General features: G+C 46.6%; 1 protein-coding gene across 3 annotated transcripts in view; it reads left to right on the top strand.

Annotated features, from left to right (window-relative positions):
• The window catches only part of LOC124013203 (zinc finger protein 385D-like), a 42,662-nt gene extending 25,155 nt beyond the window's left edge, over positions 1-17,507 (top strand). For 2 of the 3 annotated variants that reach the window (XM_046327445.1, XM_046327443.1), the window contains 6 exons: positions 3,791-3,901; positions 6,003-6,156; positions 11,337-11,588; positions 12,151-12,332; positions 15,732-15,827; positions 17,050-17,507. In XM_046327445.1, the coding sequence (XP_046183401.1) occupies positions 3,791-3,901; positions 6,003-6,156; positions 11,337-11,588; positions 12,151-12,332; positions 15,732-15,827; positions 17,050-17,292 (1,038 nt within the window). In that variant the 3' untranslated portion in view covers positions 17,293-17,507. The remainder of the gene's footprint in view (positions 1-3,790; positions 3,902-6,002; positions 6,157-11,336; positions 11,589-12,150; positions 12,333-15,731; positions 15,828-17,049) is intronic. The other variant, XM_046327444.1, reaches the window with a different exon arrangement.
• The last annotated feature ends 5,794 nt before the right edge of the window (positions 17,508-23,301 follow it).

Raw genomic sequence — 23,301 nt, 5'->3', positions numbered from 1 at the left:
CACACACACACACACACGCACACACAAACACACACACACAGAAGCACGCACACGCACAAGCACACACACACGCACAAGCACACGCACAAGCGCACGAACAAGCGCACACACACGCACACACACGCACACGCACAAGCACACGCACACGCACAAGCACACGCACAAGCACAAGCACACGCACAAGCGCACACACACGCACACACACGCACACACATGCGCACACAAAAACACATACACAAACACAGTGTGATAGCAGGTCAAGTCCAGAAACACACAGTGAGATAATGATACAGCACACCAGGCCCAGGCAGTTTTGCTCTCCGTTTTATCACTTGTTTCTATATGGTCGTAAAGAGACACTCTGGCACTCCACTGGAGGAGAGAGTTCCGTGGTTGTATCTCTACCCAGTTGTTGTTACATTTTATACAGGAGGAGGGAGAGGAGAGAGACAGGAGGAGGGAGACAAAGTCAGCTAATAAACTAAATCAAACAATATTTTATTTAACTATAAGATTTCAGATTTAAAGTATATATTGTGATCTGGCCAAGTGGTGAATTGTATTCTTCTACACTCATAGAAAAAAAGATTTCCAAATGTGTTCTTTGACTGTCCTCTTAGGACACCCAGTAACTCTGCATGAGGATGTCTGACCACCACTTCCCTACTCTAGGTTCTATCTAGAACCTAAATGGGTTCTTCGGCTGTCCCCATAAGGTAGCCCATTGAAGGACCCTTTTTGATTCCAGGTAGAACTCCTTTGGTTCGCATCTAGATCCTGTAAAGCAAAAGGGTTCTACCTGGAACCAAAACCAAAAAAGGCATTACTGTGAGCTCAACCGCCCCATTTAAAGTGCCACCAGCCACCACTGATCCATGTCTATGGACCACCTTACTTTTTGGCCAAGCAAGCTCAAGAGTTCATCTTTGAACTTGTCGAGGTGAACTCACAGATGCTCCTCTCAACCCAGAGTTTTCCAAGCCCGTCTCTGTGGACAACAATGACCGTCAACCTCTAGAGGGGTGTCCAGTGAGTGATGTTGGACCTGCCCACCTTTTAAGGGCAATTTGAGGTCTTAAGGGGTATTTACTGTTAAAAGGTACTAAGTACCCTGTGATCCGTTATGTAGAGATAACTTTATCTTTCTTTTTCTCTACCGTGACCACTTGATCAACCAAACCCAAACCACATTTTACCACTTGATTGCTGTTGAAAGGTTAGTAACCATGCACTCTGTTATCAGGAACATAACCATTATTTTGAGTCTCTGGCAGCCTCTGGCAGTCTCTGGCAGCCTCTGTCAGTCTCTGGCAACCTCTGGCAGTCTCTGGCAGCCTCGGGCAGCCTTTGGCAGTCTCTGGCAGCCTCTGGCAGCCTCTGGCAGTCTCTGGCAGCCTCTGGAAGTCTCTGGCAGTCTCTGGCAGCCTCTGGCAGTCTCTGGTCAAAGGCAGTACATTACATAGGAAATAACAGTGCAGTAATATTGAACAAGTAATATCTAACAATTTCACAACAAAACACACAAATCCAAAGTACAGGAATGGAACGGAATTAAGAATATATAAATATTTGGGCAAGCAATGTCAGGTAAGTCCAATATTGCTGATGCGTGTGACGAGGGAAAGCAGGTGTGCGTAATGGATAAAAGGAGTGAGTGATGCAGGGCAGTCTGGTGCCCTCAAGCGCTGGGGGGAGCAGGAGCAGACGGGGCACCACCGGCGTCCCACCTGGGCGAACCGGCTGAGACATGGGCACTGGGCAAGCCGGTTGGGGTGTGGAAACCTGATGAACCGTCAGGAGTATGGGAGCCGGCTGAGGAAAGACGCCTGTAGATCAAATCAAATGTATTTATATAGCCCTTCTTACATCAGCTGATATATCAAAGTGCTGTACAGGAACTCAGCCTAAAACCCCAAACAGCAAGCAATGCAGGTGTAGAAGCATGGGGGCTTGGAAAAACTCCCTAGAAAGGCCAAAACCTAGGAAGAAACCTAGAGAGGAACCAGGCTATGAGGTGTGATGCAGGCTAGATCCCGCTGCAGCGAGGGAGACGTGATGCAGGGCAACCTGGCGCCCTCTAGCACCAGGAGGAGAAGAGCGGGAGCAGACGTGACCCCCTCTTGGGGCACCACTAGGCATCTCACCTGGGCGAACCGGCCGAGACATGGGCGCTGGGCAAGCCGTTTGGGGCGTGGAAGCCCGACGAACCGACAGGGGTGTGGGAGCATGGCGAGCCGGCTGAGGCATGGGAGCCTAACATCCAGCTGAGACAAGACGCCTGTCGATCCCGCTGCAGAGAGGGAGCCCGACAATCCAGCGAACGGGATGGAAACCTGCCGAGTCAACCGAGGCAACGAAACCTGTCGAGCCACCCAGGGTGTGGAAGCCCGACGGGCTGGCTTAGGCACCCCCGTTTTCATCGGCGGCGGGATCCACCCCGATGTCACCAACAAAACAAAATGAACTCCTGGACCGGCTGGGCGAACAAGAGCTGACGATCCAGCTGAGGCCCGCCGTGGGATGGGTGCCATCCGAGCCAACTGGGGAAAGGAAACCTCTCTAGCCAGCTAGGGTGTGGAAGCCCAACGAGCTGGCGAGGCACCCCCGGTTCCATCGGTGGCGACCCAGAGCCAATGTCACCATACCAACTGGAATGCCAGTACTCCCCGATGCTTCGTATGATGGCTGATGCATTGATTGTTTTTGTCTTTGTTTTCTTGTATGCTGACGCTGTTCCGGTCTCATTCCATGTCCGTTTCTTATTAAATGTTTGACTCCCCATACCTGCTTCGCCTCTCCAAAGTCAACTCATGTGACACTATCCTCCACTAACTGAGCTACAGAGGACCATTTCAGGTCTCCTTCCTCAACATTGACCTCTTGCTTAACCCTAGTCTTAACCCTACACTTTAGCCTAGTCTTAACCTTACTCTTAACCTTACTCTTAATCATAGTCTTAACCCTACTCTTAAGCCTAGTCTTAACCTTACTCTTAACCTTACTCTTAACCCTACTCTTAAGCCTAGTCTTAACCCTAGTCTTAAGCCTAGTCTTAACCCTACTCTTAACCCTACTCTTAAGCCTAGTCTTAACCCTAGTCTTAACCCTAGTCTTAACCCTAGTCTTAACCCTACTCTTAACCCTAGTCTTAACCCTACTCTTAACCCTAGTCTTAACCCTACTCTTAACCCTAGTCTTAACCCTAGTCTTAACCCTAGTCTTAAGCCTAGTCTTAACCCTAGTCTTAAGCCTAGTCTTAACCCTACTCTTAACCCTAGTCTTAACCCTAGTCTTAACCCTAGTCTTAACCCTAGTCTTAAGCCTAGTCTTAACCCTACTCTTAACCCTAGTCTTAACCCTACTCTTAACCCTAGTCTTAACCCTAGTCTTAACCCTACTCTTAACCCTAGTCTTAACCCTACTCTTAACCCTAGTCTTAACCCTACTCTTAACCCTAGTCTTAACCCTAGTCTTAACCCTACTCTTAACCCTACTCTTAACCCTACTCTTAACCCTAGTCTTAACCCTAGTCTTAACTAACCCTACTCTTAAAAGACTAGGTCTTTTCCCTATCCATACCACATTTTCTCTCTTGTTTAGTTTGAGAAGGTAGGCATCAGTCACCATCTGTTATAAGTAAAGGAAGGACCATTACTCTAAGCTTGTTTAAGACTGGGAGCATTTGAGGTACTCTAACATTGAACTCTTGCTATACCTTTTTCTCCTGCCTTAGTCTCTGCCCTAGCCATAGCTCAGTAATTCATCCCCCTTTTCACTCTTGTTCTTGCAGATGGACCGCGTTCACAAAATGCTGATTGGTCCAGGGGTTGGGCTAGCCACGCCCCCTATGAGGAAACCCAGCTCATCGTGTGTTGTGTGCCGACTGAGGTTCAACTCGGAGGTGGGCAGAGTTTGACCTCATAGAGGGCAGTACCAGGGATGCTTGAGAACTCTACAGTCTCAACACTCAGAGAAAAAGGGTTCCAAAAGGGTTATTTGGCTGTTCCCATAGAAAAGCCTTTTTTGGTTCCAGGTAGAACTATTTTGGGTTCCTACATGGAACCCAAAAGAGTTCTACCTGGAACCAAAAGGGTTCTACACTGAACAAAAACATAAACGCAACATCTAAAATGTTCGTCCCATGTTTCCTGAGCTGAAATGAAAGATCCCATACATTTTCCATATGCACACAATGCTTATTTCTCTCAAATTGTGAGCACAAATGTGTTGAGCATTTCTCCTTTGCCTAGATAATCCATCCACCTGACAGGTGTGACATATCAAGAAGGTGATTAAACAACATGATTACATGTTCATTTCTCTCCCATAAGCCGCCTCCAATGTCGTTTTAGAGAATTTGGCAGCATAACTACGTCAGCCCAGAGCCTCAACATCCGGCTTCTTCACCTGCGGGATTGTCTGAGACCAGCCACTTGGACAGCTGATGAAACTGTGGGTTTGCACAACCAAAGAATTTCTGCATAAATTGTCAGAAACCGCCTCATGGAAGCTCATCTGTGTGCTAGTCATCCGCACCGGGGTCCTGACAGCAGTTTGGTGTCGTAACTGACTTCAGTGGGCAAATGCTCACCTTCGATGGCCACTGGAAAGCTGGAGAAGTCTGCTCTTCATGGATGAATCCCGGTTTCAACTGTACCGGGCAGATGGCAGTCGAATGTACAATTACTAGAAGCTGAAAATGTCCCATTTCTTCCATGGCCTGCATACTCACCAGTCATGTCACCCATTGAGCATGTTTGGGATGCTCTGGATCGACGTGTACGACAGCGTGTTCCAGTTCCAACAATATAAAGAAACTTCACACATCCATTGAAGAGGAGTGGAACATTCCACAGGCCACAATCAACAGCCTGATCAACTCTATGTGTCTCGCTGTATGAGGCAAATGGTGGTCACACCAGATACTGACTGGTTTTCTGATCCACGCCCCTCCCTATTTTTAAGGGTATCTGTGACCAACAGATGCATATCTGTTTTCCCAGTCATGTGAAATCAATAGATTAGGGCCTAATTTATTTATTTAAATTGACGGATTTCCTTATATGAACTGTAACTCAGTAAAACCTTAGAAATTGTTGCATGTTGCGTTTATATTTTAGTTCAGTGTACATGGAACCGAAAAGTGTTCTTCAGAGGGTTCTTCAAAGCGTTATCCTATGGGGGCAGCCAATGCATCCTTTTAGGTTGTAGATGGCACCTCGTGCCTGGTCTTTCTCAACATGCAGGGATGGTCAAATGTGTTATTTAGTTATTTTATTATGTGTTCTAAAAGCAGCAGATACTCTTCCTGGGGAGTATGCAAGTGTTGTGTGGGTGTAAACTGTGTGAGTGCAAGCTTGAAATATTGGATGAAGTGTATGAGATGAAATTCTCTGAGAGTTTATATATAAATTGCTCTGGATAAGAGTGTCTGCTAACTGACAAAACTGTAATGTTAGATCTCTGGCTTGACGCTGTGGCTATATGACTTGATGACTTGAGAACATACTACTGCATAGTCATTGGGCTTGTTGTTGTATCTTGTGTGACTCTCTGATTCTGGTTGTATTGTCTCTCTCTGTGTAGAGTCAGGCCTCATCCCATTACAGTGGTTCTGGTTATATTGTCTCTCTGTGTAGAGCCAGGCTTCATCCCAATACAGTGGTTCTGGTTGTATTGTCTCTCTGTGTAGAGCCAGGCCTCATCCCATTACAGTGGTTCTGGTTCTATTGTCAGGCCTCTACAGTGGTTCTGGTTCCTGTGTATTGTCGGCTCTCTGTGTAGAGCCAGGCCTCATCCCATTACAGTGGTTCTGGTTCTATTGTCTCTCTGTGTAGAGCCAGGCCTCATCCCATTACAGTGGTTCTGGTTCTATTGTCTCTCTCTGTGTAGAGTCAGGCCTCATCCCATTACAGTGGTTCTGGTTCTATTGTCTCTCTCTGTATAGAGCCAGGCCTCATCTCATTACAGTGGTTCTGGTTCTATTGTCTCTCTCTGTATAGAGCCAGGCCTCATCCCATTACAGCAGTACCAAACACTTCAAGAGGCTCAAAGCCCTCGACCCAGTGGACTGCAAGACCAGAGCCCCTGACGCAGTCAGCAAGAGCCCTGTCTCTCCCTGCCCTGTGCCACCCAGCTCAGACTACAGTTCAACAGGTTGGTGTGTGTGTGCCAGAGGGGAGAAAGGGTAGACAGAGAGAGGGGGATGATGGGTGTGAGCACGTGTGTGTGCGCGTGCATGCGTGAATGAGTGCATGCGTTAGGGTGTGTGCGTGTGTATGTAAGTGCACGTGTGCGTGTGTGTGTGCGTTCAAGGTTGTATTTGTAAATATGTGCTGACATCAAACACATAAAGGCTCCTTGTAGCTTTGATCATCCAGACCATCCCTTCTAACAGACCCTGCGTTTCCTGTCACCTCTCTCTATCTCTTTGATGTGTGAGGAGGCCTCTCCTCTGTCTATCCTCGCTGTCATATAGAGCAGATGGACTAAAACGCTGAAAGGCATTCAACTCTCCTCTCTCTAAATGACCCTGTAGACATGTAGACACACATTCTCACTAATGAGTCTTTAGAGGTTCAAACGCAGCACTTTGCTTGTGTGTCCGTAACATATGCAGATCTGGGAGTATGTGTGCAGGAGTTTGCATTGTTTGTTAATCCAAGATGGCGTAGCAGTGCAGACGTGGTTTGTTGTCCTCTCATTTACTTTTTGTATTTTTCATCTTTTTTTGTATATATTCCACTGTATTTTTCAATCTCATTTTCAATTTTTTAATTAAATATACCTTCCGGTAACCCGCCTCACTCATTGTGACACGGATCCACAATTTTTTTAGACCCTATCGCCAAAACCTTCATGAGAAGGTAGCCAGCTAATTAGCTAAGTTACTCGCCATTTAGTCATTGTTAGCCACTGCTAGCGGCCTTTACCCTCTGCTCAGGCACCAGCTGTTTTTTTAGCGTGGATAATACCTGCCAGCCTCAGACTGTTTTTCTCCACTACAACGCCAGATTCCTGCCGACCATTGATCATCACAGCTAGCTATCTTCAACTGAGTGACCCAGCCCCGAAGCTAGGCCTGAGCCATGCGCATCTCCCGGCTAGCAAACAAAATTCTCACAACTACAATACCTCTTTCGCCATCTGGCCCGGTCCCTTCGTTGACACGGCGCCCCGCCGTACCACCACGACTGGTCCGCAGACGTAATTCCATCAGCTGTGCCTTCAACCGGCCTTTGCCGGACAACGGAGCAGACACTTCTACTTACACTGGACTGCTAACTTTAAACGATGTGTCTCCCGTGTGCTAGCGTAGTAACGACTACCTAGCTGCTTCCCGGTTTCATCTATTGCTGTACACTGGACCCTATGATCACTTGGCTACATAGCTGATGCCTGCTGGACTGTTCATTTATCATGATACTCCACTTTGTTTACCTTTGTTTATCTGTCGGCCCTAGCCCCGAACTCAGGCCCTGTGTGTAGCTAACCTACCCTCTCTGCCCAGTCATCGCAATTTTACCTGCTGTTGTTCACTTAGCTGATTAACTGTTGTTGTTTCACCCATTGTTGTCTTAGTTAGCTCTCCCAATCAACACCTGTGATTACTTTATGCCTCGCTGTATGTCTCTCTCATATGGCAATATGCCTTGTATACTGTTGTTTAGGTTAGTTATCATTGTTTTAGTTTACTGTGGAGCCCCTAGTCCCACTGTACATGCCTTAGATACCTCCTTTGTCCCACCTCCCACACATGCGGTGACCTCACCCAGTATAACCAGCATGTCCAGAGATGCACTCAGTGCCTGGGCTTACCTCCACTGTACCCGCACCCCACCATACCCCTGTCTGCACATTATGCCCTGAATCTATTCTACCACGCCCAGAAATCTGCTCCTTTTATTCTCTGTCCCCAACGCTCTTGGCGACCAGTTTTGCTAGCCTTTAGCCGTACCCTCATCCTACTCCTCCTCTGTTCCTCGGGTGATGTGGAGGTTAACCCAGGCCCTGCGTGTCCCCAGGCACTCTCATTTGTTGACTACTGTAATCGAAAAGGCCTCCTCCCTAAGTTTGTTTTACTCACTGCTTTAGCACACTCCGCCAACCCTGATGTCCTTGCCGTGTCTGAATCCTGGCTTAGGAAGGCCACCAACAATTCTGAGATTTCCATACCCAACTACAACATTTTCCGTAAAGATAGAACTGCCAAAGGGGGAGGAGTTGCAATCTACTGAAAAGTTCTGTCATACTTTCCAGGTCTATGCCCAAACAGTTCGAGCTTCTAATTTTAAAAAGGAATCTCTCCAGAAATAAGTCTCTCACTGTTGCCGCCTGTTATAGACCCCCCTCAGCTCCCAGCTGTGCCCTGGACACCATATGTGAATTGATTGCCCCCCATCTATCTTCAGAGTTTGTTCTGTTAGGTGACCTAAACTGGGATATGCACAACACCCCAGCAGTTCTACAATCTAAACTAGATGCCCTCAATCTCACACAAATTATCAAGGAATCCGGTCATGGGTGCATCTCAGCCACGCTCAAGGTACTAAACGATATCATAACCGCCATCGATAAAAGACAGTACTGTGCAGCCGTCTTCATCGACCTGGCCAAGTCTTTTGACTCTGTCAATCACCACATTCTTATTGGCAGACTCAATAGCCTTGGTTTCTAAAATGACTGCCTCGCCTGGTTCACCAACTACTTCGCAGATAGAGTTCAGTGTGTAAAATCGGAGGCCTGTTGTCCGGACCTCTGGCAGTCTCTATGGGGGTACCACAGGGTTCAATACTCGGGCCGACTCTTTTCTCGGTATATATCAACAATGTCGCTCTTGCTGCGGGTGATTCCCTGATCCACCACACCATTCTGTATACATCTGGCCCTTCTTTGGACACTGTGTTAACTAACCTCCAAAGGAGCTTCAATGCCATACAACACTCCTTCCGTGGCCTCCAACTGCTCTTAAACTCTACCAAAACCAAATGCATGCTTTCAAAGGTTCGCTGCCTGCACCTGCACGCACCCGCCAGCCCGACTAGCATCACTACTCTGGACGGTTCTGACCTAGAATACGTGGACAACTACAAATACCTAGGTGTCTGGCTACACTGTAAACTCTCCTTCCAGACTCATATTAAACATCTCCAATCCAAAATCAAATCTAGAATCGGCTTTCTATTTCGCAATAAAGCATCCTTCACTCACACCGCCAAACTTACCTTAGTAAAACTGACTATCCTACCGATCCTCGACTTCGGCGATGTCATCTACCAAATAGCTTCCAACACTCTAATCAGCAAATTGGATGCAGTCTATCACAGTGCCATCCGTTTTATACCACTGCGACCTGTATGCTCTAGTCGGCTGGCCCTCGCTGCATATTCGTCGCCAGACCCACTAGCTCCAGGTGATCTACAAGTCTATGCTAGGTAAGCTCCGCCTTATCTCAGCTCATTGGTCACGATAACAACACCCACCCGTAGCACGCACTCCAGCAGGTATATCTCACTGGTCATCCCCAAAGCCAACACCTCCTTTGGCCGCCTTTCGTTCCAGTGACTGGAACGAATAGCAAACATTGCTGAAGCTGGAGACTTACATTTCCCTCACCAACTTTAAACATCAGCTATCTGAGCAGCTAACCGATCGCTGCAGCTGTACATAGTTCATCTGTAAATAGCCCACCCAATCTACCTACCTCATCCTCATATTGTTTTTATTTACTTTGCTGCTCTTTTGCACACCAGTATCACTACTTATACACACCATCATCTGCTCATCATCATCTGCTCATCTATCACTCCAGTGTTAATCTGCTAAATTGTAATTACTTTGCTACTATGGCCTATTTATTGCCATGCCTCCTCATGCCATTTGCACACACTGTATATAGACTTTCTTTTTTGTCTATTGTATTGACTGTACGCTTGTTTATTCCATGTAACTCTGTGTTGTAGTTTCTGTCGCACTGCTTTGCTTTATCTTGGCCAGGTCGCAGTTGTAAATGAGAACTTGTTCTCAAATAGCTTAACTGGTTAAATAAAGGTGGATTTAAAAAATTAAATAAATAAATAATAAATAAATAAAATAAATAAATAAATGTATGCATGCCTCAGAGGCGTGTTCATATGTGTTGTGGTGTGTTCATCCACCTCTGGCCTGGTCTCCCTACCACGTGTTCATCAAAATGCTCTGGCTTGTGGTGTGCGAAACCCCACCTCTTTGAGTGTGTAAAATATTTAGATGCACTATTGTAAAAGAGTCTATTCATTTGACTTCATGCCATAGTGATAGAGTGAGCAAGTTTTTCTATTTAGCGTGGAAGAAACAGGGGAACTTTGTGATGATTACTTTGCCAAACAGCCTTATTGCCATTTTATAGAGACAGTCAATGACAATAAATAAACGCTTACAGGCCTAATCCCCATTAACACATGACCACTATGGGGTTTCCCTCTGGGGAAGCCCTTATGTTCCCGGTCCGTCTCACTGCAGATAATGGACCGTAATCATTTCAATCTGAAGCCTTTCATTTTCCCACTCTGAAAAATGGAAGCAGATTCCCATGGGAAATCTTTGGTTATTACTGAGATTACAGAGGCTAATGAATCTCATAAACACTGTTGCTGGTGTGGTTTTCTATCTCAATGAGTTATGGTCAAATTTGAGAGACTTGGTCTGCTTCCCAAATGGCACCCTTTCCCAACATAGTGCACCATGGGCTCTGGTCAAAAGTGGTACACTTGTTAGGGATAGGGTGCTATTTGGGATGCATGCCTGCAGTAGTAACCAACATTAGATGCAGGCCTGCAGTAGTAACCAGCATTAGATGCAGGCCTGCAGTAGTAACCAGCCTTAGATGCAGGCCTGCAATAGTAACCAGCATTAGATGCAAGCCTGCAGTAGTAACCAGCATTAGATGCAGGCCTGCAGTAGTAACCAGCATTAGATGCAGGCCTGCAGTAGTAACCAGCATTAGATGCAGGCCTGCAGTTGTAACCAGCATTAGATGCAGGCCTGCAGTAGTAACCAGCATTAGATGCAGGCCTGCAGTAGTAACCAGCATTAGATGCAGGCCTGCAGTAGTAACCAGCACATTTTAAAGGTTGATGATGGAGAGAAGAAAGCATCAAGGTTAACTTACCTCTCCTTTCTCTCTTACCACCACTATCACACACACAAACACTCTCCTCACTAATTCACCACTCAACACACTCAAATTCAGTTTCATTCTAAGATGGGAGGGATAAACTTGTATAGATTTCACTCATCCCCCCAAAATGATGGCAGCCTTATTACAATGCTCTATTATATTCTATTATTCTGTGTAGATGTCACATTCAGACCCGTGTTATCACCACCCTCTGCCTCTGGGGTGGCGCCATCAACCTGCAGCCCAGCAGTTTCAATGGAGACGCCCACTGACCCCTCTCTGTCGCCCTGTCCCATGGTGGAGAAGGAGAAGGAAGGAGCGGTGGAGGAGGTCGGAGAGTCGGAGGAAGAGAAGGCTAAGAGACTGCTCTATTGTTCTCTCTGCAAGGTGGCCGTCAACTCTGCATCCCAGCTACAGGCTCACAACAGCGGTGAGAATGAAACATCACTGACCTGTGTGTGTGTGTGTGTGTGTGTGTGTGTGTGTGTGTGTGTGTGTGTGTGTGTGTGTGTGTGTGTGTGTGTGTGTGTGTGTGTGTGTGTGTGTGTGTGTGTGTGTGTGTGTGTGTGTGTGTGTGTGTGTGTGTGTGTGTGTGTGTGTGTGTGTGTGTGTGTGTGTGTGTGTGTTTGTGTGCGTGCGTGTTTCTGTGCGTGTTTGCGTGCGTGTTTGCGTGCGTGCGTACTTGTGTGTCATCATCATGCTGCAACAAGTCCGTCTTATTAATCAATCTAAGACGTCTACAGAGCTCAGGGCTCTTATCTGATCAATACCATACCAATCAATCACTCCCTTCCTTACCCCAAGGCCGAGGCCATTACTGCCATCTTGATCTGACAGGTAAAGTGTATGTTAGGACAGGGCCTCTCTCTTGTCATCATCTCCATTTACACTGAGATGCACCTTTATGTAGTAGCCAGATGTCCCACTTTGTTAATACTTAGTTGGCGTCTCTGCTTCTCACCTTTGACCTATCTGACCTTTCACCCTGTCAGGCACGAAACACAAAACAATGCTGGAGGCCAGGAGCGGCGACGGAGCCATAAAGTCATTCCCCAGGTCAGGGGTCAAAGCCAAACTGGCCCCTCCCACCGAGGTGTCAACGGGGCTCCAGAACAAAACTTTCCACTGTGAGATCTGCGATGTTCACGTCAACTCCGAGACACAACTCAAACAGGTTAGTTATATAGTGTGTCAACTCCGAGACACAACTCAAACAGGTTAGTTAGTCTGTAGCTCAGTTGGTAGAGCATGGCGCTTGTAACGCCAGGGTAGTGGGTTCGATCCCCGGGACCACCCATACGTAGAATGTATGCACACATGACTGTAAGTCGCTTTGGATAAAAGCGTCTGCTAAATGGCATATATTATTATTATTATATAGTTATATAGTGTATGTCAACTCCGAGACACAACTCAAACAGGTTAGTTATATAGAGTATGTCAACTGCCAGATACAACTCGAACAGGTTAGTGTTACGCACGCCTCTATGAAGAGGGAACGCAACACCCTGCTACAACTAAACTCTCCGTGAAGTGAAAAAGGTATGGACTGTAGGTGCAAGAAAGAATGACAACAGGCAGAATGTGGTACCGTTTACAAGGACTTTATTCCTTTACAAGGTAATATGGGGAAAAGGGGCTGGACGGAACCAAAGCAAAGAAAGTAAATCTCAAAAGCCCCCCTCTCCTATCTTACCTGCCTACCCACTACTTACCTAATTTAGCACCACCTGGTGCCCTAACCAAAATACAAGGGGGTGGCCTGCCCAGGTCTTACCTAGTGTGCCTAGACAGCGAATATGCTACGGGTATATGTATGCCCGCGGACCTCTTGCCTAAGCACTCCCTAGGTGCCTTCCCCTTCCCCCTTGGGAACAAATGAAACAATATATTAAACATTTTTCACAAACAAACTAAGAAACAAAGGACATCAAATAAGCTCTATCTGAGCAACAAACTCACAAAACATACCAACTCTCAGCAATGACATCCCAGCAAATCTCTCTAGCAAAATCTCTGCAATGACCTCCCAGCAATGACCACCCAGCAATGACCTCCCAGCAATGATCTCCCAGCAATGATCTCCCAGCAATGATCTCTCTAGCAATGATCTCTCTAGCAATGATCTCTCTAGCAATGATCTCTCTAGCAATGATCTCTCTAGCAATGATCTCTCTAGCAATGATCTCTCTAGCAATGATCTCCCAGCAAATCTCCCTCACTCCTGAACAGAACACTGGCTTTTATATAGCTTCAGAAGGAATAGGTAATTGGAGACAGCTGTGTCTTGACGAGGGGGCGGGGTCAGGATTTCAGGAAGCCATTTCCTGAAATAAACACATGCAAATACACAAACTACAACACATAAAGTGGGGAACGTAACAGTTAGTTATATACTTTATGTCAACTGCCAGATACAACTCGAACAGGTTAGTTATATACTTTATGTCAACTCCGAGACACAACTCAAACAGGTTAGTTATATAGTGTATGTCAACTCCGAGACACAACTCAAACAGGTTAGTTATATAGTGTATGTCAACTGCCAGATACAACTCAAACAGGTAAGTTATATAGTGTATGTCAACTCCGAGACACAACTCAACAGGTTAGTTATATAGTGTATGTCAACTCCGAACAGAGACACAACTCAAACTCCGAGACACAACTCAAACAGGTTAGTTATATAGTGTATGTCAACTCCGAGACACAACTCAAACAGGTTAGTTATATAGTGTATGTCAACTCCGAGACACAACTCAAACAGGTAAGTTATATAGTGTATGTCAACTCCGAGACACAACTCAAACAGGTTAGTTATATAGTGTATGTCAACTCCGAGACACAACTCAAACAGGTTAGTTATAAACAGGTCAAACAGGTAAGTTATATAGTGTATGTCAACTCCGAGACACAACTCAAACAGGTTAGTTATATAGTGTATGTCAACTCAAACAGTGTATGTCAACTCGAGACACAACTCAAACAGGTTAGTTATATAGTGTATGTCAACTCCGAGACACAACTCAAACAGGTTAGTTATATAGTGTATGTCAACTCCGAGACACAACTCAAAACAGTTATATAGTGTAGTCGAACAGGTTAGTTATATAGTGTATGTCAACTCCGATACACAACTCAAACAGGTTAGTTATATAGTGTATGGCAACTGCGAGACACAACTGAAACAGGAGAGTGAAATACAGGTTAAGTTTAACAGCATACAAAGAAACACAAAACAAATCATCTCTCTTTCTCTCTCTCTCAAGTTCAAGCTGCTTCATTGGCCTGAAAAACATTGTGTCAATAGTGCCAAAGCAACAATGTATACAATATACTTCTCTCTCTCTCTCTCTCTCTCTCTCTCTCTCTCTCTCTCTCTCTCTCTCTCTCTCTCTCTCTCTCTCTCTCTCTCTCTCTCAATGGGTTTTATTGACATGGGAAACGTATTTTTACATTGCCAAAGCAAGTGAAATAGATAATAAACAAAAGTGAAATAAACAGTCAAAAGTTATTTATTTATCCTTTATTTAACTACGCAAGTCAGTTAAGAACAAATTCTTATTTACAAAGATGGCCTACACCGACCAAACTCGGACGATGCTGGGCCAATTGTGCGCCGCCCTATGGGACTCCCAATCACGGTCGGTTGTGATACAGTCTGGTTTTGAACCAGGTTGTCTGTAGTGACGCCTCCAGTACTGAGATGCAGTGTCTTAGACCGCTGCACCACTTGGGAGCCCACTTGGGAGCAGCACCACAACACTTGGGAGCCCACTTGGGGCAGCACCGTGCCACTTGGGAGCCCACTTGGGAGCAGCACCTCACCACTTGGGAGCCCACTTGGGAGCAGCACCTCACCACTTAGGAGCCCACTTGGGAGCAGCACCTCACCACTTGGGAGCCCACTTGGGAGCAGCACCTCACCACTTGGGAGCCCACTTGGGAGCAGCAACGCGCCACTTAGGAGCCCATTTGGGAGCAGCACCGCACCACTTAGGAGCCCACTTGGGAGCAGCACCGCGCCACTTAGGAGCCCATTTGGGAGCAGCACCGCACCACTTGGGAGCCCACTTGGGAGCAGCACCGTGCCTCTTGGGAGCCCATTAAAAGTAAACATTACACTCACAAAATTTCTAAGAAATAGAGACATTTCAAATGTCATACTATGGCTATATACAGTGTTAAAGTTAAAGTACGTAAGGGAAAATAAATGTACTTTTATTGTGGCAACAGGTCACAAATGTTTACGTTGTGATGGCACACTAGTGTACAAATGGGAGTTTTACAAAATTGGTTTTGTTTTCAAATTCTTTGTGGATCTGTGTAATCTGATGGAAATATGTGTCTCTATTATGGTCATACATTTGCCAGGAGGTTAGGAAGTGCAGCTCAGTTTCCACCTCATTTTGTGGGCAGTGTGCACATAGCCGGTCTTCTCTTGAGAGCCAGGTCTGCCTACGGCGGCCTTTCTCAATAGCAAGGCTATGCTCACCGAGTCTGTACATAGTCAAAGCTTTCCTTAAGTTTGGGTCTCTCTCTGTGTCTGTCTCTGTCTCCCCCATCTCCTCAGCACATCAAAAGTAGAAGACATAAAGACCGAGTAGCAGGGAAGCCAGCCAAGCCCAAGTTCAGCCCGTATGGTCTACCACCCCAACGCAACCAGTCAGTGAGTACCTCATTATTGTATTATGAAATCATATCAAATTGTATTGTATTTGTCACATGCACCGAATACAACAGTACCTTACTGTGAAATCCTTACTTACTAGCCCTTAACCAACAATGCAGTTCAAGAAATAGAGTTAAGAAAATATTGACTAAATAAAGAAAAGTTTTAAAAATCAGATCAAATTAAAAAGTAACACAAAAAAATTACATAACAATAACGGGGCTATATACAGGGGGTACCGGTATCGAGTCAATGTGCAGGGGTAGAGGTTAGATGAGGTCATTTGTAAAGTGACTATGCATAGATAATAAACAGAGATTAGCAGCAATGTAAAAACAGGGAGGGGGGGGGTTAATGTAAATAGTCCGGGTGGCCATTTGATTAATTGTTCAGCAGTCTTATGGCTTGGGGTTAGAAGCTGTTAAGGAGTCTTTTGGACATAGACTTGGCGCTCCGGTACCGCTTGCCGTGCGATAGCAGAGAGAACAGTCTATGACTTGGGTGACTGGAGTCTTTGACAATTTTTTGGTTTTGGGCCTTCCTCTGACACCACCGAGTAAACAGGTCTTGGATGTCAGGAAGCTTGGCCCCAGTGATGTCCTGGGCTGTACACACTACCCTCTGAATCGCCTTATGGTCAGATGCCGAGCAGTTGCCATACCAGGTGGTGATGCAACCAGTCAGGATGCTCTCGATGTTGCAGCTGTAGAACTTTTTGAAGATCTGTGGACCCATGCGAAATCTCCTGTGGGGGAAAAGGTGTTGTCGTGCCCTCTTCACAACTGTCTTGGTGTGTTTGGACCATGATAGTTTGTTGGTGATGTGGACACCAAGGAACTTTAAACTCTCGTCCCGTTCCACTTCAGCCCCATTGATGTTAATGGGGGCCGGTTCAGCCCTCCTTTTCCTATAGTCCACGATCGGCTCCTTTGTCTTGCTCACATTGAGGAAGAGGTTGTTGTCCTGGCACCACACTGACAGGTCTCTGACCTCCTCCCTATAGGCTGTCTCATCGTTGTCGGTGATCAGGCCTACCACTGTTGTGTTGTCAGAAAACGTAATGATGGTGTTAGAGTCGTGCCTGGCCGTGCAGTCGTGGCAGTACTTTACTGGAGGTTTTGTTGTGGACTGATTGTGGAACGTGTGATAGCTGTATGGTGGTGATCACATTGTAGAACAGTTGTAGAAAGATTTTGATCATGTTGTTTTTGGTTTCCAGGTTGGGATCACTCTGAGGAAGGAGCAGGACTTGGCGAAGCCTCTCGCCTCGTGCCTCTTACAGCGCCATCTCTCCCTTGCTGCTGCTGCTGCCATGGCAACCCTGTCCCCGTTTCATTTACGCCCTGCCCCTATACCTGGCCCTGCCATCTTTCAGATTCAGGCCCTCCCCCAGACCTTGTTACATCCTGCCCCAGGACCTTTCCGTACGGCACATACATCAGTTCTGTTCTCACCGTACTGACCCAGACCTGCACCAGACTTGGCCTATACCTGACCCTGACCCAGACCCGTATCAGATGGACCAAAACCCAACAGAACCTGTGGGACCAGTGCAGACAAATTGTGGTCTGGAAAGTGTGTATGTGTGTGTTTGTGTAAGTGTGTGTGCATTTGTCATGTGTGTGTGTTTGTCAAGAAATATGAGTATTGTTTTTCAATAAAGAATATGTTGCTGGCTGTGATGTTGTGGAGGTCTATTTTTTAAGAAAAATCCCATCCATCCTTGTTTACGGAATCCCATCCATCCTTGTTTACGGAATCCCATCCATCCTTGTTTACGGAATCCCATCCATCCTTGTTTACGGAATCCCATCCATCCTTGTTTATGGAATCCCATCCGTCCTTGTTTACGGAATCCCATCCGTCCTTGTTTATGGAATCCCATCCGTCCTTGTTTACGGAATCCCATCCGTCCTTGTTTATGGAATCCCATCCGTCCTTGTTTATGGAATCCCATCCGTCCTTGTTTACGGAATCCCATCCGTCCTTGTTTACAAACACTGGAAAGTGAGATGTAATCTACATCTCGATTAGGCTGATAGAAATATTTATTATTTAGTTGAATGATTTTTGATTTGAACGTCATTATTTCTATATAGCCTACACTTTCTCATTGTGAACTTCTAACCCGAGTGGGACGGGTGTGGCTTTGTGACAATGATCAAAAGAACGGATTTGACAGCTCCAACGCAGTTCCACCTCCGACATAACAAAAACATCAGCTATGCGGGTGTCGGCTATCGCCAGTTAATTAACACTTCATCTGATTGAATCTAGGCCAAAGTCAGCAACAAATAGAGCCAGAGGCAGACAACCAGAGACACAGACAGAAGTACATCCCTCAACCCATACCTCAGTGAGTAGAGAAGCCATCTGAACCCTTCTGCTACTAAAGCTACCTTACAGTCTGACGCTAATCCCTTTTTGGATCCCATTCAAGAATTTCTCAAAAACTGAAATAAATTAAGAGATCCTTCATTTGGCTTCAAACGAGGGGCCTTCATCAATGATTTATTACTTAGAGTACAGATAATCCCCCTGCCTTAACTCCTTCAGATAAATCACAACAGGAATGTGCTCCTTGACCGTGACTTTATTGTCTGGGAAATGTTTCTGTGCACAGGAGGACTCCATGCCCCAAGCATCTCTGTAGAGTTACATTTTATCAGACATATGCTGTTAAATCTAATGTTTTGGTGGGAGATAGTCTTTAAGAAGGGGTCAACCTCCATCAAATACAACTATTCGATGATGACAACCTTAAATGGGGGGGGGGGCTGGAAGTTGTGTGCATTGTGACTAATACATGGCTAGGGTTGCAAAGCTAACAGAAAATCTATCTCAATCTATCAGAACATTTATCATTTATACTTCAATAACTTACTTTAAAAAAATTGATATGCGGTATTGATATCTGTTTCCATATTTTCTAGTAGATAGACCATATGATTCAAGAGAAAATAGCCTAATTAATGAAAAAGACACACACAACCCCCCACACACACAACCCCACACCACACCACAGACACCACAGACACCACAAACACAAACACACACACACACCACACCACACACACACCACGCACCACACATCACACATGCACCACACACACCACACCACCCATACACACACACCCACATCACACATGCACACACACACACACACACACACACACACACACATCACACACACCACACCACACATACACACACACACCACACCACACATCACACACACACCACACACACACACACACACGTTACACAACACCACACACACACACACATGCACACCGCACACACATTACACCACACCACACATTACACCACACACACACACACACACACACACACACACACCCACAACACACACACACACACACCACACACACACACCACACACACACCACACACACACAGTCAACACTTCTGTTCTATTTCTATACTATTTGTCCAACTGATCTACTGAGACACAATTCACTTTAAATTGTAAATACACTCATACTTGACATAGCACATTCATTATTGATACTGTATATCCTATTGTGTACATACCCATTTTATTACAATGCATACTACCTTCTTACTTTTGATTATTATTGATATTTGCTTTGCCTTGTTGAGGGAGCTTGCAAGTATGCAATTCATGGCACCGTTTATACCTGATGTAATCTGTGTACGTTATGAATAAACTTTTATTTGATTTGCCATATTGCTCTCATTAATTCTCTGGAGCCGTAATTGTGAACATCTGTGTGTGAGTTAGTCAGGGTAATATTTAATATTCCATCAGAGCCCCTTCAAGCCCTCTGGCCAAGCCGAGCTGGTCTGTTCCTTACCTCATTCTGCCTGTTTCTCTGTCTCTGTGTGTCTGTCTCTTTCTCTCCCTCTCTCTCTCCTCTCTGTCTCTCTGTGTCTGTATCTGTCTCTCTCTCTACCTCTCTCTCTCCCTCTCTGTCTCTATGTGTCTGTCTCTATCTCTACCTCTCTCTCCCTCTCTGTCTCTCTGTGTCTGTCTCTCTCCACCTCTCTCTCTACCTCTCTATCCCTCTGTCTCTCTGTGTCTGTCTCTCTCTCTACCTCTCTCTCCATCTCTGTCTCTCTGTGTCTGTCTCTCTCTACCTCTCTCTACCTCTCTCCATCTCTGTCTCTCTGTGTCTGTCTCTCTCTCTCCTCTCTGTCTCTCTGTGTCTGTCTCTCTCTCGACCTCTCTCTATCCCTCTCTGTCTCTGTGTCTGTCTCTCTCTCGACCTCTCTCTCTCCCTCTCTGTCTCCTGTCTGTCTGTGCCTCCCTCTTTCTCTCTCTGTGGCTGTCTCCCTCCCTCTCTCTCGCTCACTCTCTCTGTCTCTGTGTCTCACACACACACACACACACACACACACACACACACACACACACACACACACACACACACACACACACACACACACACACACACACACACACACACACACACACACACACACACACACACACACACACACACACACACACACACACACACACACACACACACACACCCGAAGCGAAGTACCTGACTTGGCACCCTGGGATGTGTCTCCAACCACCCCACCTATCTTCCTGCCTGGAGAGAGTAAAGAGGTAATATAAGTAGGTAGGTAGGACCCCCACCTAACCTCACCTAGTCCCAATCACTCCTCTAGACACCTGCTGTTTCTCCCACCTAACCTCACCTAGTTCCAATCACTCCTCCAGGCACCTGCTGTTTCTACCACCTAACCTCACCTAGTCCCAATCACTCCTCTAGACACCTGCTGTTTCTCCCACCTAACCTCACCTAGTCCCAATCACTCCTCTAGACACCTGCTGTTTCTCCCACCTAACCTCACCTCGTCCCAATCACTCCTCTAGACACATGCTGTTTCTCCCACCTAACCTCACCTAGTCCCAATCACTCCTCTAGACACCTGCTGTTTCTCCCACCTAACCTCACCTAGTCCCAATCACTCCTCTAGACACCTGCTGTTTCTCCCACCTAATCTCACCTTTTCCCAATCACTCCTCCAGACACCTGCTGTTTCTCCCATCTAATGTCACCAAGTCCCAGTCACTCCTCTAGACACCTGCTGTTTCTCCCACCTAACCTCACCTAGTCCCAATCACTCCTCCAGACACCTGCTATTTCTCCCACCTAATCTCACCTTTTCCCAATCACTCCTCTAGACACCTGCTGTTTCTCCCACCTAATCTCACCTTTTCCCAATCACTCCTCTAGACACCTGCTATTTCTCCCACCTAATCTCACCTTTTCCCAATCACTCCTCCAGACACCTGCTATTTCTCCCACCTAATCTCACCTTTTCCCAATCACTCCTCCAGACACCTGCTGTTTCTCCCATCTAATGTCACCAAGTCCCAGTCACTCCTCTAGACACCTGCTGTTTCTCCCACCTAACCTCACCTAGTCCCAATCACTCCTCTAGACACCTGCTGTTTCTCCCACCTAACCTCACCTAGTCCCAATCACTCATCTAGACACCTGCTGTTTCTCCCACCTAACCTCACCTAGTCCCAATCACTCCTCTAGACACCTGCTGTTTCTCCCACCTAACCTCACCTAGTCCCAATCACTCCTCTAGACACATGCTGTTTCTCCCACCTAACCTCACCTAGTCCCAGTCACTCCTCTAGACACCTGCTGTTTCTCCCACCTAACCTCACCTAGTCCCAATCACTCCTCCAGACACCTGCTGTTTCTCCCACCTAATCTCACCTAGTCCCAATCACTCCTCTAGACACATGCTGTTTCTCCCACCTAACCTCACCTAGTCCCAATCACTCCTCTAGACACCTGCTGTTCCTCCCACCTAACCTCACCTAGTCCCAATCACTCCTCTAGACACCTGCTGTTTCTCCCACCTAACCTCACCTAGTCCTAATCACTCCTCTAGACACCTGCTGTTTCTCCCACCTAACCTCACCTAGTCCCAATCACTCCTCTAGACACCTGCTGTTTCTCCCACCTAACCTCACCTAGTCCCAATCACTCCTCTAGACACCTGCTGTTTCTCCCACCTAACCTCACCTAGTCCCAATCACTCCTCTAGACACATGCTGTTTCTCCCACCTAACCTCACCTAGTCCCAATCACTCCTCTAGACACCTGCTGTTTCTCCCACCTAACCTCACCTCGTCCCAATCACTCCTCTAGACACCTGCTGTTTCTCCCACCTAACCTCACCTCGTCCCAATCACTCCTCTAGACACCTGCTGTTTCTCCCACCTAACCTCACCTCGTCCCAATCACTCCTCTAGACACATGCTGTTTCTCCCACCTAACCTCACCTCGTCCCAATCACTCCTCTAGACACATGCTGTTTCTCCCACCTAACCTCACCTCGTCCCAATCACTCCTCTAGACACCTGCTGTTTCTCCCACCTAACCTCACCTCGTCCCAATCACTCCTCTAGACACATGCTGTTTCTCCCACCTAACCTCACCTAGTCCTAATCACTCCTCTAGACACCTGCTGTTTCTCCCACCTAACCTCACCTCGTCCCAATCACTCCTCTAGACACATGCTGTTTCTCCCACCTAACCTCACCTAGTCCCAATCACTCCTCTAGATGTCAAGCAGTTGAATGAGGACCCAAAAGCGACTTGGCGAAAACAGAGTCTTTAATCCAGTAAAGTAATTCTACAAACATAAGACATAATTCCACTCGTAATGACGAGAACAGACTGGAGACTCGATCAAGAACTGCAGGTTGCCTCGGGAAGGCACTTGAACCTAGCAGACTCAGACACCTGCTCTCCACGCAGCATCTGAGGGAAACACGACACGACAGGGCGATACACAGACACAGCACGGTGAACAATAGACAAGGATCCGACAGGACAGGAACGGAAAACAAGGGAAGAAATAGGGACTCTAATCAGGGGAAAAGATAAGGAACAGGTGTGGGAAGACTAAATGATTGATTAGGGGAATAGGAACAGCTGGGAGCAGGAACGGAACGATAGAGAGAAGAGAGAGAGGAAGGGAGAGAGAAAAGGGGAACGAACCTAAAAAAGACCAGCAGGGGGAAAATGAACAGAGGGAAACGCAAAATGACAAGACAATCTAAGACAAAACATGACAGTACCCCCACTCACCGAGCGCCTCCTGGCGCACTCGAGGAGGAATCCTGGCGGCAACGGAGGAAATCATCAATGAGTGAACGGTCCAGCACGTCCCGAGACGGAACCCAACTCCTATCCTCAGGACCGTAACCCTCCCAATCCACTAAGTATTGGTGACCCCGTCCCCGAGAACGCATGTCCATGATCCTACGTACCTTGTAAATAGGTGCGCTCTCGACAAGGACGGGAGGGGGGAGGGAAGACGAACGGGGGTGCGAAGAAAGGGCTTGACACAGGAGACATGGAAGACAGGATGGACGCGACGAAGATGTCGCGGAAGAAGCAGTCGCACAGCGACAGGATTGACGACCTGGGAGACACGGAAC

Source organism: Oncorhynchus gorbuscha, linkage group LG24 (genome assembly GCF_021184085.1).
Source record: "Oncorhynchus gorbuscha isolate QuinsamMale2020 ecotype Even-year linkage group LG24, OgorEven_v1.0, whole genome shotgun sequence".
Taxonomy (NCBI): domain Eukaryota; kingdom Metazoa; phylum Chordata; class Actinopteri; order Salmoniformes; family Salmonidae; genus Oncorhynchus; species Oncorhynchus gorbuscha.
The sequence above is the reverse complement of the archived record's forward strand: the minus strand, read 5'-3'. Positions and strand labels throughout refer to the sequence as shown.